At 41.7% G+C, this 18377-nt stretch overlaps 1 protein-coding gene across 2 annotated transcripts in view; it reads left to right on the top strand.

Moving 5' to 3' along the window:
• The window catches only part of VSTM4 (V-set and transmembrane domain containing 4), a 126148-nt gene that overhangs the window by 38681 nt on the left and 69090 nt on the right, over nt 1–18377 (top strand). For both annotated transcript variants that reach the window (XR_005085651.2, XM_037167946.2), the window contains exon 3: nt 8387–8455. Coding sequence is in view for 1 of the 2 variants with exons in the window: in XM_037167946.2 (XP_037023841.1) it covers nt 8387–8455 (69 nt within the window). In the remaining variant the exon portion in view is untranslated. The remainder of the gene's footprint in view (nt 1–8386; nt 8456–18377) is intronic.

The raw sequence follows: 18377 nt of genomic DNA, 5'->3' as shown, positions 1-18377 counted from the left end.
CCTTAAATTCTTCCTTTGTTCTTTCAACTTGAAAGAACTTAAAAATCACCTTTTGCTTAAGGTTTGAAAACTTCCGACATTCTAAGAAGATAAGAACTCAGAGTCTGTAAAGTGAATCATAACAGACTCAAAGCATGTCATGCAGAGGCCAGAGCATTGCATAGAAAGCTGTCCTTTTTTTAAAAGTATATTTTATTGATAATGCTATTACAGTTGTCCCATTTGTTTCTCTCCTTTATACCCCTCTGCCCTGCACCCCCCTTCCACCAGCATTCCCCCACCTTAGTTCATGTACATGGGTGATATATATATATATATATATATATATATATATATATATATATATATATAAGTTCTTTGGCTTCTCCATTTTCTATGCTGTTCTTAACCTCCCACTGTCTATTTCGTATCTACCACTTATGTTTCTTGCAAGTTTTCCCCCATTCTACCCCTTCCCCCTCCCTGCTGATAACTCTCCATGTGACCTCCATTTCTGTGATTCTCTTCTTGTTCTAGTTCAATTACTTTGGTTTTGTTGTTGTTACTTTTAGGTTTGGTTGTTGATAGTTGTGAGTTTGTTGTCATTTTACCATTTATAGTTTTGATCTTTTTTTCTTAGATAAGTCCCTTTAACATTTTATATAATAAGGGGTTCATAATGATGAACTCCTTTAACTTGACCTTATCTTGGAAGCACTTTATCTGTCCTTCCATTCTAAATGACAGCTTTGCTGAATAGAGTAATCTTGGATGTAGGTCCTTGCCTTTCATGACTTATAATACTTCTTTCCAGCCCCTTCTTGACTGCAAGGTTTCTTTTGAGACATGAGTTGATAGTCTTATGGGAACTTCTTTGTAGGTAACTGTCTCCTTTTCTGTTGCTGCAGGATTCTCTCCTTATCTTAAATCTTGGATAATGAAATTATGATGTGTATTGGGGTGTGCTTTCTTGGGCCCAACTTTTTGGGGATTCTCTGGGCTTTGTGGACTTCCTGGAAGTCTGTTTCCTGTGCCAGATTGGGCAAGTTCTCCTTCATTATTTTTTCAAGAAAGTTTTCACTTTCTTGTTCTTCCTCTTCTCCTGGCAACCCTATGATTAGGATGTTGAAATGTTTAAAGATATCCTGGAGGTTCCTAAGCCTCTCCTCATTTTTTTGAATTCTTGTTTCTTGATTCTGTTCTGGTTAAATGTTTCTTTCTTCCCTCTGGTCCAAACTGTTGGTTTGAGACCCAGTTTCCTTCCCTTCACTGTTGATTCTTCATATATTTTTCTTTATTTCACTTTGCATAGCCTTTACTTTTTTCTCTATTTCAGGACCATACTCAACCATTTCTGTGAGAATTCTGATTACCAGGGTTTTGAACTGTGCATCTGGTAGGATGGCTATCTCTTCATGGCTTAATTCTTTTTCTGGAGTTTTGATCTGTTCTTTCATTTGGGCCATACTATGTGCCTCAGTATACCTGTTACATTGTAAAGGGCAGAACCTTAGGTATTTGCCAGGGTGGGGCAACCCAAGTCACTGGGTTATGGCACTGTATGTGTGGGAGTTGTCAGAGAGGAAGCAATGCCACTCACTTGGCTCTCGGCCTGCTGTCAGTCACTTCCCCTGCTACCCACAATCAAATTGGACCCTTCTGGTGCTGATTCCTGGGTGTTTTGGTTTGTATACATTGTGTAAGGACCCTGTGGATCTCTCCAACTAACACTCCTGTGAGGCTGGGAGTTCCTCCTGCTGCCTCAATACCAAGTTTTTCCAGCCAGAGGTTTTGAGCTTTTAGTTTTCTGCACTGGAACTCTGGGTTGTGTGGTCTATCTCTCTTTCCAGTTGTGTCTCCTGACTTCTCCACGCACAAATGCGGGAACACTCAGACCATCAGCCGCCACCTCACACCCACCTGGTTCATCTCCTTGCCCTGTGTCCTCTCCACCCCAGCTGCCTGTCTTCACCCCTCCTGCCAGTCTGGATGAATGTTTCTTTTTTAACTCCTTGGTTGTTCAACTTCCATACAATTTGATTTTCTGGCAGTTCTGGTTAGTTTTGTTTTTAAATTTTTTGTTGTCCTTTTGGGTGTGCAAGGAAGCAAAACATATCTACCCATACCTCCATCTTAGCCAGAACTCAGTAGTAGGCTGTTTTGTTGGCCTGGTATACTGGTGCACTCCCAACACTTCTGAGGCACAGCTTCCAGGGGAAGAAAATGGCTGGGTAAGATGGGGCCCCTTGCCCTGGCCTCTCTTTCCTGTCTCCCAGAATGTCATAATGTCATGGTCCCAGGACTTTGACCCACCAATATGGTTTAATGTTTGTTCCATTCACTCTTTCATTCAAAGTAACTATGACCTGTTATAGCCACGAAGGATTCTAGAAGTGAAGAAAAGATATGGTCCCTACCCTTCAGATGGGGAGGTGGGTAAGAAACAAGATAAACAAGTAAAACACATAGTGAGACATTCTAAGGCAACACATTTGTTGGGGAGAGAATATGTAAGTATTATTAGATGATCATTGGAGAAGGTCTCTCTTACTCAGATTTTCTCCAGTTTCTCAGTTTGAGTCAGCACATGGGAAGACACGTGGATTGTTATAGATGCCTATCCTTTTGAAAAGAACTTCTTCTAAAGCCATACTCTTCACTTTGTATTCACTGTACTGAAAGACTGCTACTTAAAGGGGCCCTTTTAGAGTCCTTTGAAAACAATACTTGTGTAATTGGCTTAGTCATTAGGTTTTGCTGTTTTCTTGTTTTCCCTGGATTAAAATGAAGAGGAATTGGTTTAGTTTCTAGTCTTTGATCCTGCCCTAGGCTGGATAGGAGATTGAGGCCCAGGGTGTGGTCCCTTATAACTTGAACTTCCTCTCCCATGTCTTTGTGGACTTGGTGCCTACTTTACTAGGAGTGTATGATGCAAGGCTTCTCCTAGTAGGTTCCAGAGACCTCAATAGTCAGAATTTTCTTTAAGGTGTGCTCCATAATCATACAGATTGCTGAGTTCTCCCCAGATTTCTCAAACCGGAAGATCAGGTTGATGCCTGGAATTCTCCATTTTAACCAGAATTCCAGGTACTTCTTCTAACACTAAATTTTTCTTAGGCTTTGGGCACCAATGGAAGATCTAGAGAATCTGGAAAATACTTTAGCTCAGACTGGCCAGCAGTAGAAAGAGAAAAATTAAGGTGTGGCCGCCCAACCTCCATGTTTTTCCCCTTATCCTTGCCACTGTTCTTTCAGGCCCACTCACTCCTATGTGCTGGGCTCTCTTTAATTCCCTCTCCATCAACACCTGAATTCTGGAAGGTTTCTGTGTCATAAATGTGCACCTCACCTTGGATGTAACTTATGGGTACAAATTAAGCTTTTAATTGTACAATTCTTTATTAAAGGAATTCAGACATAGGTAAGCAGGTAGAAAAGAATACTGGGAAAAAGGAAGCCTTCCCAGGGCCTCTAAAAATTGTCAGCCACCTGTTCCATGAATGATGAGATCAGTCCTTCAACACTGGTCCAGACAAAGATGTCACTATCGTCGGTGAACAGAGACCAGGAAGGGAAGTGGAGGCCCCTTGGCCCTGGGCATTGTCATTGTCAAAGAGTCTTGGCATGAACTCAGGGAACACAATCTGTGACAGCCTGTGAAACATGCCCTCCCCAGGGGAGTCGGTGGACATTCTGTTCAAGTTAGGAATCAAGGATCTCATTTTTCACACTTCTCAGAGTGATGGTGTCCCCATAGGCCCTATTAAAGGGGATTTGACTAAGAGTCTTTCTTTCTATCCTGCTTCCTCCAGACATAAGACTGATATGATCTGTGTGTCTTGGTACCTCTGTGCTTCATTCTTCCAGACTATTTAATCCTGGGACACTTTTAACCAGTTCCTCCCAGAGGAGGCAGTACATAGTGTCTGCCACAGCATGCCCCTTCACTCAGGGAGGGGCCCCAGCACTACCTGCAGTTCCGGCATCTGGGCCACTGCCTCATCAGAAGGGCAGATGGCCTTGACCTGGGTACTGGGGTCCCAAGGAAATTACAAAGCAGTTAGTAGGTCATTTGAAGACAACTTTGGAGTGCTCTTTACTCCCTTCTCCTCTGTCAGCTTCATGTGACTCATAAGTGGGCATGGGAGTTAGACAGAAACCAAATGCCCACTCTATGTCTTGTAAAGCTGTACTGAGAAAGTGGTTTGACACTGAGGCTAAATGGGCTTCTTCCTCCTCACATTCTTCCAGGCCCTGAGCCCTGTGGGAGGAGGGGTTCCTTATACCACCCACCCTCCTTGGACCTCTGGATCCAGGAAGGATGGAAAAGAAGGGTGCACATGAGTGGCCCCAAGTAGGACTGTCTGGGAAACAAGGTTGGCAACACTCCCAGCAACTGGGGTAATGAAACATTTCCAAGGGGCACACAGTGCCCATTCCCATGTTAGCTATTTACTGAAAGTCCAGTCTCAGAGCACATGGCAAGACAGAGGCCACCCAGAATAGGACTGTGACCACATTCCTCTCATTCAGGGCAGGACAGCTTGTCAGAAGCTCACTTGGATCAGGGGTAAGAAGGAGGGTGAATGAAGATGGGAGTTGGGGAGAGTCATGAAGTGTTACTACCTTCAGTTATGCTCCCTCCTGGCCAGGGACTGAAGTCCCATTACTCCATTACCCAGAGGAGTACAGCCTCAACCCACCATGAAAACCCTATAAGACAACTCAGTAGTTAAAAAGGCTGGCAGCTGATGACTGCCTAATCTTTGAGGGATTGAACTGAGAACTGCCTGAGTCCTAGGTAGCTGTCAGAAGGTAAGGATTTTCAGCTTCCCTGAACTGGTGCTTAGTAAGAACTAGGACTTTGGTTATGAAGGGCTGCTGTTGTCTTCTTTCAATTGTCTGGAAGTCTGGCTAGATCATAAGTTTAGGCAAACACAGTTGAAAGTGATGGGCTGTTACTTTCTGATGGCTAAAGTCATTGTAAACCATTGCACATGCTCTTTGATCAAGAGATTGCATTTTATCTCATAGAATTTTTGACCAACTGTAATAATCTGTGATTGGAAAATTTGCCACTCTTGGTCAGGCAAAATATTTCCTTGAAGTACTTCATCCTCTGCCATCCCATCTATCCCTTAGTGGCCTCTTCCACTCAGCTTCCCCAGACTGACTGTGGAGGGAGACCCACCACAGGGTCAGTGGACCCACTTCTTGTCCACTACAAAGCCCTACTGTTACGGTGGCCTAGCTCTATCCACAGTGTGTCCTTATGGCTTTCAGACTCAGGCACATGGCTTGACTGTATCAAATTCACTCTGAAATAGCAGGAGATTGGCAGCTGAAATAAGATTGTTATGCAGAAACTTGGAAAAATTTCTGAAACTGTGGTCGAATTTATCCACGGTTTTTCTTTCTTATAGGAACAGATAAAGGGTATGACTGATATTATTGATCAAAGGTGCTGCACTTTCCCATAAAATAGCTGCTACTGGGGGAGATGAACATCCCTGAATTCCTCTCTTACAGACCCATTAGCTTAGAACCCTGGTTTGCTAGCTCTTTCTGCACATATCTCCATGTGTTAATTAGGGAAATCTTACCTTCTGTCTCAAATAAGGCAAAGGGACTTGTAATTGGACTAGATCAAGAGCCAACAAATTTGAGAAAGGAAAAATGAAAGATGAATGAAAAATGGTCTGAAGGTACTTTTCTTTACTAGAATAGTAACAGCCTATTTGAGCTGCAAACATTTAGCTCCAAGGATAAGAAGCTCTTTCTTATGGACCATTTGAACAATCAGAGATTCACACGTTGAGGCAAAGGGCTGATAGCAAAAATCCATGCTGGAATTAGGTTTGGAATTTAGAGCAGGTAACATCCTTGTGGATAGAGATGGCTCACTAGGTCACAGGCACTGTTCTGAGCACTTCACATATTTTAATACATCTTATGTTCACATTTACCCTGAGAGTAGGACTTATTATTCCTGCATTACTGGGAAGTAAAGTGACTTTCCCAGTCATACAACCAGCAAATGGCAACTTAGTATTTCAACCCAGTGTACATTAATTCATCTCAAACTCTAAAGGGCATATGATCCACCCAAGAAGTCTGGGTTTAGAAGCAGATGTTGATCCAGTAGCTCTAGTTTGGAACCCTAGTGATTCTGCATTTTTGACTGGTCCCCAGGTGACACTGAAGCTGCTCGTCTGTGGAGCACACTCAAAGTGCTAAGGCTCTGGATCATGATAGGCATACTTGACTGTCTGAAAGCTTAAGTGCCCTGGAGATTTCTTTCTAATTTATTTCTAATTTCTGTATTGCTGTCACTAAGACTCTTTGTAGTTAGCCTAGCCTAGACTAGACTCTATTACTTGAAGCTATGAAAACCCATTTAAGGTAACTCAGAAGAGAAGAGGCGATAGTTTAAGGCTATAATATAAAGCTCATGGAATGCAAGGATAGCAAATGCAATACATCAGCCCTCTTGGGACCCAAAGTGCCATCAACATCAAGTCTGCCAGCCTCTCACCTCTACTTTTCCCTTATAGACTCTGCCTTCTATGCTCTTCTGCTTGCCTATTTTCCAAACACAGCTTCCTGCCTCAAAGTTCACAGGTTCTTTCAGCCCCAGGGTTTATACAACCATATTTACCCTGTTTCTTAGTTTAAATTCTTGAGGGGGAAACTGATTTTTTGCTCTGGTAGTCAGCAATTATAGGACCTGTGGATGGGGCAAATTAAGTAAGGAAGATGGCGAACAAATTGTATCTAATATCACATACCAGACCAAATATCTACTGAATTCATCCCTAGACTTTCAGGTGGCCTACTTTGTGGGGCGATTAGAAAGAAAAAAATTATTTATTTACTGGGTACCTACCAGCTATGAGACAGTGTGCCCAATGATGGGGATATAGAGGTAGAAGATACTGCTTATGGTTTTAGGGAATTTAAGTTCAAATGGGAAAGGAGTTCTTCAGTAATGTCAGACTAACTTATAGCAAGCCAAAACCCTCCTTCTGAGAACAATTAGAAAAGCTGAAAACATCTGCATTTCAGCTTTCTTTTCTTTTTTTTTTTTTTTTTTTTAAGATTTTATTTACTTATCTTTAGAGGGGAAGGAGAGGGGGAGAGAAACATCAATGTATGGTTGCCTCTAGTGCTTGCCCTGCTGGGAACTGGCCTGCAGGGAACTGGCTTGCAACCCAGGTATGTACCCTGACTGGGAATCAAACCGCGATCCTCTGGTTCGTAGGCCTGCGCTCAATTCACTGAGCTACACCAGCGAGGGTTCAGCTTTCTTAATTACGTACTTATATTTCATAAATACATTTATATTACACAATTATATATGTGCATATATATTTCAGCTATCCTAATTATTCTCTGAAGGATAACATAGATAGATAGATAGATAGATAGATAGATAGATAGATAGATAGATAGATAGATAACGTAGGTAGATAGATAACGTAGGTAGATAGATAGATACATTCTTTTTATTAGAGTCCTAGATTCTCTTCTCTAGAGCTCTTCAATTTGGTAGGCACTGAATACATGTGGCTATTTAAATTTAAAATAATGAAATACAACTATAAATTCACTTTCTCAGTCCCATGTGGACTAGCCACAAAGCCACATGTGGCCAGTGACTGCTACTGTGTATACAGTGTAGACAAGACATTTCTCTCACCTCAGAAAGTCCTATAGGACAGTATTTTAATTCTCTGACATTTTACATTTTTTATATTAATTTTTAGATATTATGATAATGTTACCCCTGTGCATGAAGCCTTTGCATGGTTTCAGACTCTTTAGTATGATGTTCAAGGTTTAAAACAGTGTTACTCAGTTCTGTTTCCATGACTATTGAAAGCAGGCACAGTGAATTCAGTGATCAACCATTGACTGAAAGCCAACAAGACAACATAATCTCAGAATCAGATGCTTGCTGCTTTGTGTGACTGTCTTGCATGAAGAATGGTGCTCAGAGCACTAACCCTTAGTCATCAGGTGACCTCAGGCTTCTCTATCTTGGGATATCAAATTGTAAAAGAAATAATGTTTTGGTTCTTGGACTCCCCATTGGAGAATTCTTTATTTTGCAAGAATGTGGGGGCAGTTGGGACTTTATTTAAACTGTGTCTCAGATTTGCCATTTACTGGCTTTAAACAGAAATCTTAGTTCCCCTCCAGTGTGTCAGCTTTCTCAGTTGTTCCATGTCAGTCATTGCAGCTCCCCATTGCCTGTGAGTTTTGACAACTAAATGTGGTTTTTCAAAAGTGAAAATTATTTTATAAAAAGTGCCATATGTGCCATACAGCATTATTCTGGATTGCAATGTGGGCCTGGTCCATAGCTGCCTTGCTTTATGCTGTGCTGTTCCTTTTTGTCTTACAGTGATTTCCCTGAAATCTTCTGAAGATTCATCCTTTGAAAAAAAGAAAAAGACTTGGGCATTTTTTGAAGGTAAAGCTAGCATATTTTTATTATAAGATGTTATCTCACATGTATGTAATAGGAAAGGAATAAAATAATAGGAAAAGATCCCCACTTCTTAATTTTGCCAAGTTGTTCTCTAGCCCCAAACTTACTCAAGAGTAGGATGGGAATTTCTGGTGGTTTCAGCCAAAAGGTTTTTAAAAGGTGGAGGTTAAAGCCCCAAACTGCATAATTTGGGGTTGCTTTATTTTGCTTCAGAATTCCTACTTTCAGGTGATATTAGGATGGGGTCTTCACCTTATATAAAAATAGAAAGTATATGCACTGTGAACTAATTTTATCACAGATTCTTAAGGAGTTTGGGATTCTGGAAACTGTTTGAAAACCTTAAGCAAGGGATTTTTGACCCATTTTTAGAATCACCAGGAGATCTTTGAAAACATTGCTGCCTATTTTGGAGGTTCTGGTGGTGGTAGAGCTTGTTGAAAACTCCTCAGGTGATTCCAGCGCAGTCAGGCCTCAGAACAATCATTCTAGGCTGGTCTCAGACCAGCAGAATAAGCATCAGAATCACCTGGGAACCTGTTACAGATGTACTAATAGGGCACTACCCTCACCAAATCAGAAACTCTGACGTGGTGTCCAGCCATGGGTTGGCAGGGTGCTGATGTAAGCTCCCACTTGAGCCTTGGCAATGATTCTCAACAGGAGGCAGTTTTGCCTCTCCAGGGGACATTGGTCAACACATGAACATATTTCTGATTGTCACAGCTAGCATTTTGGTGCTATTGGCATCTAGTGGGTAGGTGCACAGCCTACAGTACACAGGGCACATTCCCACAACAGAGTGATATGGCCCCTAATGCCAGGCATGCCAAGCTTGAGAACCTTGGCCTTCAAGTAAGGAAAACCACAAAAATATCACAAAGTGGTTGAGGACTATGACCACAAACAAGGAAAGAATGAGCTTTGTAAATTCTCAGGCAGAGTCTTTGATTAGTACAAAACTAATTAATGTTAAGAGGTTATCAGGAAATTGAGAGGGATTATATCTAGTGAAGGCAGGGCATTTATTGATGAGCATGACCTTGTCAAAACAATTTTAGGAGACTTGTGTGCCTTGGGGCTTCACCATCCTCTTTTATTAACTCAATAGGTGGGGTGGAAGCAAAGCTTGCCCTAGGCAAGAACACTTGGAGTTAAACCCACCAGCCCAAAATCTAGATAGAAGCAGTGCGTTGAGGCGTTTTTTCTTAGAAAAATGTCACCATAATTATGAACTTAGTTTGCCAACTCTAAGGTGTCACCCAGGTGGGCCATTAGGATTTATTTTTTCATGTTGAAGTCATAAATACACATCGTGTTCCTCAGATTGCACTTTACTCTCACAGTGATCTTTGTGTTCCCTGCTTTTCATGTGCATATATTGTAGCTGCCTCTTTCTTTATGTGATGACCTTCTAGAAAAATAATCCCAAATTTCTTCTCTTAGTCCTTCATTCAGTGAATGTCTGTTCATTAGCAAAAACACAAAAGTGACTTGACTCTTCATGATACAGGGTACAGCCGGGGGGGGGGGCAAAAAAGATTTGGAATGGTGTCCAGAATTCAAATTGTATAGGAATATTGGAGAGACATATAAGATGTCCTCACCCCTTTCCCCACAGGTGTGAGTTGGGGGAAGGAACACATGGAGCAGGAATATGCAGGGCTGTTTTGTACAGCCACAGCCTTGCAGCTAATCCATGGCATGGTCATTTAACATATCTATAGCCTTTGGTGGGTCACTTGGATATGTTTTTTTTATTTTTTAAATTTTTTTCTTATTTATTTATTTATTTATTTTTAATTTTATTTAGTTATTTTTCAAGTACAGTTTTTTTGTCTATTTTTCCCATCCCAGCCTCCCCCGCCCCTTGCTCCCCACCTCCCTCCCATTTCCACCCCCCTTAGTTCTCGTCCCTGTGTCCTTCCTATTTGTTCCTCCAAATCCCTCCCCCATTTTCCCCTTAACTTCCCTTCCTTCTCCCCTCTGGTCACTATCCCCTTGTTCTCTATTTCAGTGTCTTTGTTTTATTTTATTTTATTTTTTATTTTTATTTTTTGGATATGTTAAATGGCTGTGGCCAGGCTTGGAGCTAGGGGGATGAAGTTGCTTCCCCCAAGATGTAACTGGGGGTAGGTCCCCCAAGTTATAGCACCTGTGTGGGAACTTGGAGAAGATTGGCTCCAGGACATGGTGCCATATCTGCCCAGACTAACGATGGCAGCCCAGTAAATTTGTAATAATACAGAAATACTGGCAGGTGTAACTGATCATGGGAGGAGTCAGAAATAGGGGTACAGAGGAAGATTGGCAGGAGGATTTAAAACCCAGAAACAGCAGCCATTGAGGAGAGAGCCATGTGGTTTCCGCAAAGTAAGGGTCCCCTCTTAGCCAGGTGAAGGGAGAGCCATGCGGTTTTGGGCAGAGTGAGGACCCCCTCTTGGTGAGGTGAAAGAGGGAGCCACGTGGTTTTGGCAGAGTGCAGACCCCCTCTTTCCCAGGTGAAAGGGAAAACCACACAGCTTTGCCAGAATGGAGATCCCTGCAGCCAAGTGAAGAAGAAAGCCACATGCTTTTGGTGGAGTGAGAACCCCTGCAGCTTTGGTAGAAGAGGCCCATGTGGCTTTGGGGTGCCCCCTTTGGCTGCGTGGCCTGGAAAGCAAGAGAGACTTTGACTGGAACTGGGTACAAAGAACTCTTGCCAGTGGACCGTGAGAGAGTGCCACATAACTTTGGATTAACTCGAGATCCTGCACAGTGACACAGCCTACAGTGCCAGTGGCCTGAAACACAGACGTGTGCTCTTTTCCTGATTTACGGTACCCGGAGTTGGGACAGTGGGAGAAGGGAGAGCTGTGTGTGTGTTTAGGTGTACACCCTAAAAGACTTTGATATTTTAGTGGAGGCATTAGGCCTAAATAACATTAAATAAACATTTCATTTCCTTTTCACAAATCTCTGGCATTGAGAGATGTCTTTCCAATTGGTGGCGGACAAAAGAACACAGCAGATATTAGTACTCTGTCCTTGGGAGGGGCCCCTGTTGTTCTGTAGCAGTTTTTGGTGTGCCTAGGTGGGCCAAATATTGCCCCCCCCGGACTTCTTGTTGGGTAACACTCACAGGGTGAAACAGTAGAAAAAGTGATAGATTTAGCCTGTGTTTCTGTGAGCCAGGCACTATGATAGAGGGCAGTCTTGTGGGGCCCTATGGCAGGTTGCTGGCAGCTGTGATGGGAGAGCCCTCTTTATCATCAGATGCATAACAATCTCTGCAAGTTTGTTAGTAGTAACCCAGACTCTGTGCTCCCTTTTGAAAGTCAGATTATTACATTTAGGAAGAAATCCAATAATTTGCACTTAGGGCTAGAGGTGTTTTCAAAGACCAACACTATATATTTGGAAAGACTGTGGCATGTGACAGACCTAGGTAGATGTAGGAAGAATGGAAAATCACCAGGTGAGAAAACTACACTGTGGGAAACTGTAGCCTGGGAAATGCCTTCTGGAAAACTGCCTACTGACCCTACCCAGGACAAACAGATGCCCAGCTAAGATTGGGGTCTTGGGTTGGCCTATCTGGCATAACAGGATGCAGCTTTAACCTGAGGTCTTACAAGATGTATCAAGAAAAATGGTCAGCAGAAATGGCACTCAGCAACCAGCTCTAGCCAATCAGACTCTGACACCCTGACCAGTTACCCTTCATGGGTTTTTGCACTTAAAAACCCTGCCCTAAGAACAATCAAATGAGTCTTAACCTCTCTAGATTGACTCCCCACTAATAAACCCTGCTCCTTGGCTCTCTGCATCCATCTGGTTTCTTGAGCAATTCCAATCTAACAAGATATAGTCCCCATACACCTTGCAGCATAATCAACATCTCTAAGACACTTTGTTTAATTAATAATATTTTATAATTCACATGTGGCTATGGAACATCAGGGTTATTCTCTATTTAACTCTATACAATGTCTGTAGCTCAATGTGCCCTCTCATCTCAACACAGAAAACTAGGTCTCTCTGAAAAGCAGAATCTGCATTCTTACTCTGCATGTCTCAGAGCAGTTGTTTCCATGGTTCTTTTTCCCAGTGATTTTGGCATCAGTTTCTCTTGGGTTTTGCTTTTTGAATCCAGACACAGTGTTGGCGAGGTCAGGGGGACAGTTGAAATTCCCTGGCACCTGCTCCCAGGCCTTTGCCCCTTTGTTCCTGGATGGGAGAACTGCAGTAGGGCTTGCTGGTGGATATTCATCCATCCTCCTGGGTTTAGTTGGGCCTGGCTGTGCACAGCAGCACAAAGAAAGGCATTGTCAGGCCTCTCAGGAGATGCTGGAAGGAGTTAAAATTGCTCTGGGCTGTTGCTCAGGTATTTTGCCTCAAGCAAGATGATATTGTAGGCTGGGTAAGAAATAGCAGAAGTACACAGTTTTCTCTACAGAGCTGTGATCTTCTAGGCACTGGCCTTTGCTCTGGAAATGTAGAGGACTGACATTAACTTTCTAAATTCAATGGTTTGGGAGCATTGTGTTTCTCCATTCTACTGGGGTCACCAGATTTCAGAGCAACTCTGAATACCCCTGCAGGCCTTAGGGTGGCCCAGAAACAGGTGCTGTCTGCCTTTTTTGTGGGCTACTCTTCCTGGGCTGTTGTGGCTTGGCTTTGTGAAAAGGCAGGAGCTGGCATGCAGACACTGTACACTCCATCTCAGCCTCCCAGCCTTGTGATCATCACTCCAGCCCACCAGCCTCACCATCTGCTTCAGGGATGCCTGTGCTGGTGGCTGTGGGAGACATTTTCTGTGTGACAGCTTGCAATTGAGGCTAAAAATGACATGGGTGCCTTTGGAAGTGCAATGGCAAAAGACAAAAGTGCAAATGAATTCAGGGAATATAATACAATTTTTAGAATTATTTCAGTGTGCAGGTAGATGTGGTATTTTAAAGGGGAATCCCAGATATAATTTTGTGCAGACATTTTGTTAAATTTATACCTGAAGGCTTATCAATTTCTGGACAAACACTGGTTCAGTCTCTTTAAAAACATTTGAGACAACATTTATTTATAATTATACAGGTTTTTACCTAAAAATTAAAGGCATCAGTCTGCCTTTCTGGCCCCAGAATGGCTGTCTGTCAGGTAAGTCACAGGTTTTTCAATAGCTCCCCTTGTAGAAGGTGGCCCTGGAATTTTAGGAGTCTGTGACCCTGGTTTAAATGGCTCAGAGCTTAATTTCTTTTTTTTTTTTCATAGTTTTTGTGCAGCAAAAGGAAAGCTGGGAACAAAGGGGAAAATGAGAATTCTTGGGTAATAGTTGCTGCCCAATCTAGGGAAACTCAGTTTTTTGTTTTTTGTTTTAAGCTTTTCTTCTGCAGGTCCATACTTTTTAAGGTTCGCATAGCTTCAAGAACACAACAGAGCACAGGCACAATTTATCTGAGGCCTGTGGAAACTCACACATGGGTAGCTGGTGCCTGCTGGCCAGTGTCCACAGCCTGGAGGGCCTGTGTGCTTGGCAGTCTGCTGAGCCTTCCAGACTGGCCAGATGTTTTATGATACTGTATCTGTGGCTGCCTGTGGAGAGCCCCTTTGTGCTATGTTGAGGAGGCTGTGATCTGAAACCTTAACATGGGCCTCTGGGAGCCCCTGGCCTCCTGCCACAGATGTCTACATTATACTTCTAGGGACACATGGGAGGTTCTCACTATGGCCTTGTCCCTCCTTGGTTTCCGCAGTCCTGGAACTAAGGAAAGAGTTCTGATGAGGTGAGCTTGTGGATCACATCATTCGGCTCCAGTGGCACAGAGTAGGGTATTTTTGTCTATTCCAGGAATGAAACTGAAGCCAAATTTTCCTTGTCTTTTAGTCCAGGGGCCCACCTCTCCAGAACCCCTTTGAGGCACATGTATGTGCACCTGGCCCACGTCTGTCTGCCTGACACTGTGACCACACTGTTCCCCATCCTCTTGTTCCAGACATGGCTCTACAACCCTCTTCCCAAAGAGTCTGCTCCATGGGGTAGAATCCAGGACTGGTCACATGTTCTTCATATTTGGTCCCAGCCTATGTCCTATCATGTAACCTGCTCTATGACCTCTGCTCTGTCTCTCAGAGTTTCATGTTTTTACATGGAGCCCCAAGCCTCCCTCCTAACTCTGACCATTTGTGGAGTGCTCAACCATATTAATCTTCAAAGCCCACACATCTGAGACAGAGGAATCTATGGAAAGGTTGTTTTAATTTGGGTTGTAGGAGAGAGTTTTTTCTATTTCTGTTTCAAACTCCTCATGTGCCATTGACTAATTCTAGTTCTTTAATCGGGCTTTGTTCCCACCATCCCCTGAATTAGCTTTACCCCAGGACTTTTCTAGTAGCTTCCTAGTGGGAAAACCAGTGTGTGTCTTCCCGCAGCATTTACTGCTATTAAGGATTTTCTGCTACAATGTTCTACTCCCTTGGCTTCTAGAACTCTCACTCCAGTCCCTCTCTGCTTCTAGGACTGGCTCCCAGCTCCCTCTGTAGGAGACACTACCCTGCTCCCTTAAAAATTAGTGTAGGTACTCTCTTCACTTACCACATTGTCCTGTTATGCTTTCCACTTAATTTTTTCCCCAGGCTCCTAAGTTTCCATGAACAGAACCCCACTCAGAGTAGCTTAGGAAAAAGAAAATTTGACTGAGCTCTAATACCTACACTGAGGCATGGGAGGAGCTCAATGCATCAGCTGCACTGGGCTTCTCTGGGGCCGGAGCCGAGGAGGGAGAACATGTGACAGGAAACTGAGTGGCAGGAAACTGAGATGTCTGATTTCATCCCATTCTCCCTCCTCTCTCACTGACCATAAGCCTTACCTGCTTCTCCAGGCTCGCCATGGAAGCCTGATACCCTGCCACTCCTGGCGTGCTTGCTCTTTCAGTTTAAGCACTTACCCAATTGCTTCTCCAAATCCCAAGGGCTTTGTAAAGGTGAATGCTTGCTGACCAAGCAAGTTTACTTCTAGGAACTTAATCTTAAGAACATAATGAAAGAGATACATTACAATTTAAGCTTATAAATGCTCATCATAGAATCATTTCCTATACATAACTGTTAGAAGCACTTTGAGTTACCAATAATAAGATATTAAATCACTCATATTAATATGATAAACTTTTATCATATTTTTAAAAATAGTTCAGAATAATTTTTCAAGAGAGCTTAATGAGCAATTGAGATTAAAGAAAAAGCAATATATGAAACTATAGGATTTTAATTTATAATTATATATGTATACATCATAAAAAAGATAGAAACATTTCAAACAAACAACCTAACCCTACGCCTACAAGAACTCGAGGAACAAAAACAAAGACAGCCCAGAGCAAGTAGATGGAAGGAAATAACCAAGATCAGAGCAGAATTACATGCCATAGAGACTAAAAGCACATTCTTAGCATCAATGAATACAGGTGCTGGTTCTTTGAGAAGATAAACAAAATTGACAAGGCTTTAACCAGGCTCATCAAGAAAAAAAAAGAGAGAAGATCCAAATAAACACAATCAGAAATGAAGGAGGAGAGATTACAACTGACACCACAGAAATACAAAGAATTGTAAGAAATTATTATGAAGAACTGTTTGCCAAAAAATTTTGAAAACCTAGGTGAAATGGACAAATTTCTAGAAAAATATAATCTTCCAAAACTCAATAAAGAAGAAGCAGAAAGCCTGAACAGACCAATAACAGCAGATGAAATTGAAGCAGTAATCAAAAACTACTGACAGACAGGAGCCCTGGCTGGTATAGCTCAGTGGATTGAGCACAGGCCTGCGAACCAGACAATCGCGGTTCAATTCCCAGTCAGGGCACATGCCAGGGTTGCAGGCCGGTTCCCTGCAGGCCAGTTCCCAGCGGGGGACGCATGAAAGGCAACCATACATTGATGTTTCTCTTTCTCTCTCTCCTTCCCTTCCCCTCTAAAGATAAATAAATTAAAAAAAAAAAACAAACAAAAAACTACTGACAGACAAAAGCCCTGGACCAGATTCTTTCACAGGAGAATTCTACAAAACATTTAAGGAGGGGCTAACCCCTATCCTTCACAGACTATTCCAAAAAATCCAAAATGATAAAAGACTCTCAAAGTCTTTTCATAAAGCCAGTATCGTCCTAATCCCCAAACCATATAAAGACACAAAAAAGAAAGAAAACTTCAGGCCAATATCTCTGATGAACATAGATGCTAAAATACTCAACAAAATATTGGCAAATCACATCCAACAATACATCAAAAGGATCATGCACCATGACCAAGTGGGATTCATCCTAGGGATGTAAGGATGGTACAATATTAGCAAATCAGTAAATGTAATACATCACATAAACAAAAGCAAAGACAAAAATCACATGATCATATCAATAGATGTGGAAAAAGCATTTGATAAGATACAGCACCCATTTATAATAAAAACACTCAACAAAGTGGGAATAGAGGGAGCATTCCTCAACATAATAAAGGCCATACATGAGAGACCTACAACTAACATCATACTCAATGGGCAAAAACTAAAATCTTTTCCACTAAGATCAGGAACAAGACAAGGTTGCTACTTTTACCACTTCTATGCAACATAGTATTGGAAGTTTTTGCCACAGTGATCAGAAAAGAAAGAGAAATAAAAGGCATCCAAATCAGAAGAAAGGAGGAAACAAAACTGTCATTGTTTGCAGATGACATGAGAGTATACATAGAAAATCCTATAGATTTGGCCCAAAATCTGCTCAACCTAATAAATGAGTTTGGCAAAACAACAGAATACAAAGTCAATATCCATAAATCAAAGGCATTTTTGTATACCAACAATGAAACAGCAGAAGCAGAAATCAAGAAAAAAATCCCATTTGATTCAGCAAAACAAACAAACAAACAAACAAATAAATAAATAAAATACCTAGGAATAAACCTAACCAAGGAGATAAACGACCTGTATACAGAAAACCACATAATACTGAAAAAGAAATCAAGGAAGACACAGACAGATGGAAACATATACTGTGTTCATGGATTGGAAGAATTAACATCATCAAAATGTTCATACTACCCAAAGCAATTTACAGGTTTCAATTCAATACCTATTAAAGTACCAATAACACATTTCACAGACATAGAACAAATACTTGAAAAATTTATATGAAACCATAAATGACCCCAAATAGCAGCTGCAATTTTGAGAAAGAGGAACAAAGTAGGAGGGATCACAATACCTGATACCATACTGTATTAAAAGGCTACTGTAATCAAAACAGCCTGGTACTACCATAAAAACAGGCACATAGACCAATGGAACAGAACAGAGAGCCCAGAAATAAACCCAAGTTACTATGGACAATTAATATTTAAAAAATGGGGCAGCAACATAAAATAGAGTAACAATAGCCTCTTCAACAAATGGCGTTGGGAGAACTGGACAGCTATGTGCAAAAAAATGAAACTTGAGCACAAACTTACACCATACACAAAAATAAATTCAAGGTGGATAAAACATTTAAATATTGTGGTGACACCATCAAAGTCCTAGAGGAGAACATAGTCAGAAAAATCTCAACTATTTCACACAGCAACATTTTTACTGTTATGTCCCCTAGAACAAGGGACATAAAAGAAAGAATAAATAAATGGGATCTTATAAAAATAAAATGCTTCTGCATGGCTAAAGAAAACAGTATTAAAATAAAAAGAGAACCAACTGTATGGGAAAACATATTTGCCAATGATACCTCAGACAAGGGCTTAATATCCAAAATATATGAGCAACTTACACAACTCCACTCTAAGAAGACAAGCAACACAATTAAAAAATGGGCTAAGGACTTGAACAGACACTTCTCCAAGGAGGACCCAGAGACACATGAAAAGATGCTCAGTAC

The sequence above is a fragment of the Artibeus jamaicensis genome, unplaced genomic scaffold, assembly GCF_021234435.1.
Source record: "Artibeus jamaicensis isolate MK-2021 breed Jamaican fruit bat unplaced genomic scaffold, CSHL_Jam_final contig_468, whole genome shotgun sequence".
Classification (NCBI taxonomy): Eukaryota; Metazoa; Chordata; class Mammalia; order Chiroptera; family Phyllostomidae; genus Artibeus; species Artibeus jamaicensis.
The sequence above is the reverse complement of the archived record's forward strand: the minus strand, read 5'-3'. Positions and strand labels throughout refer to the sequence as shown.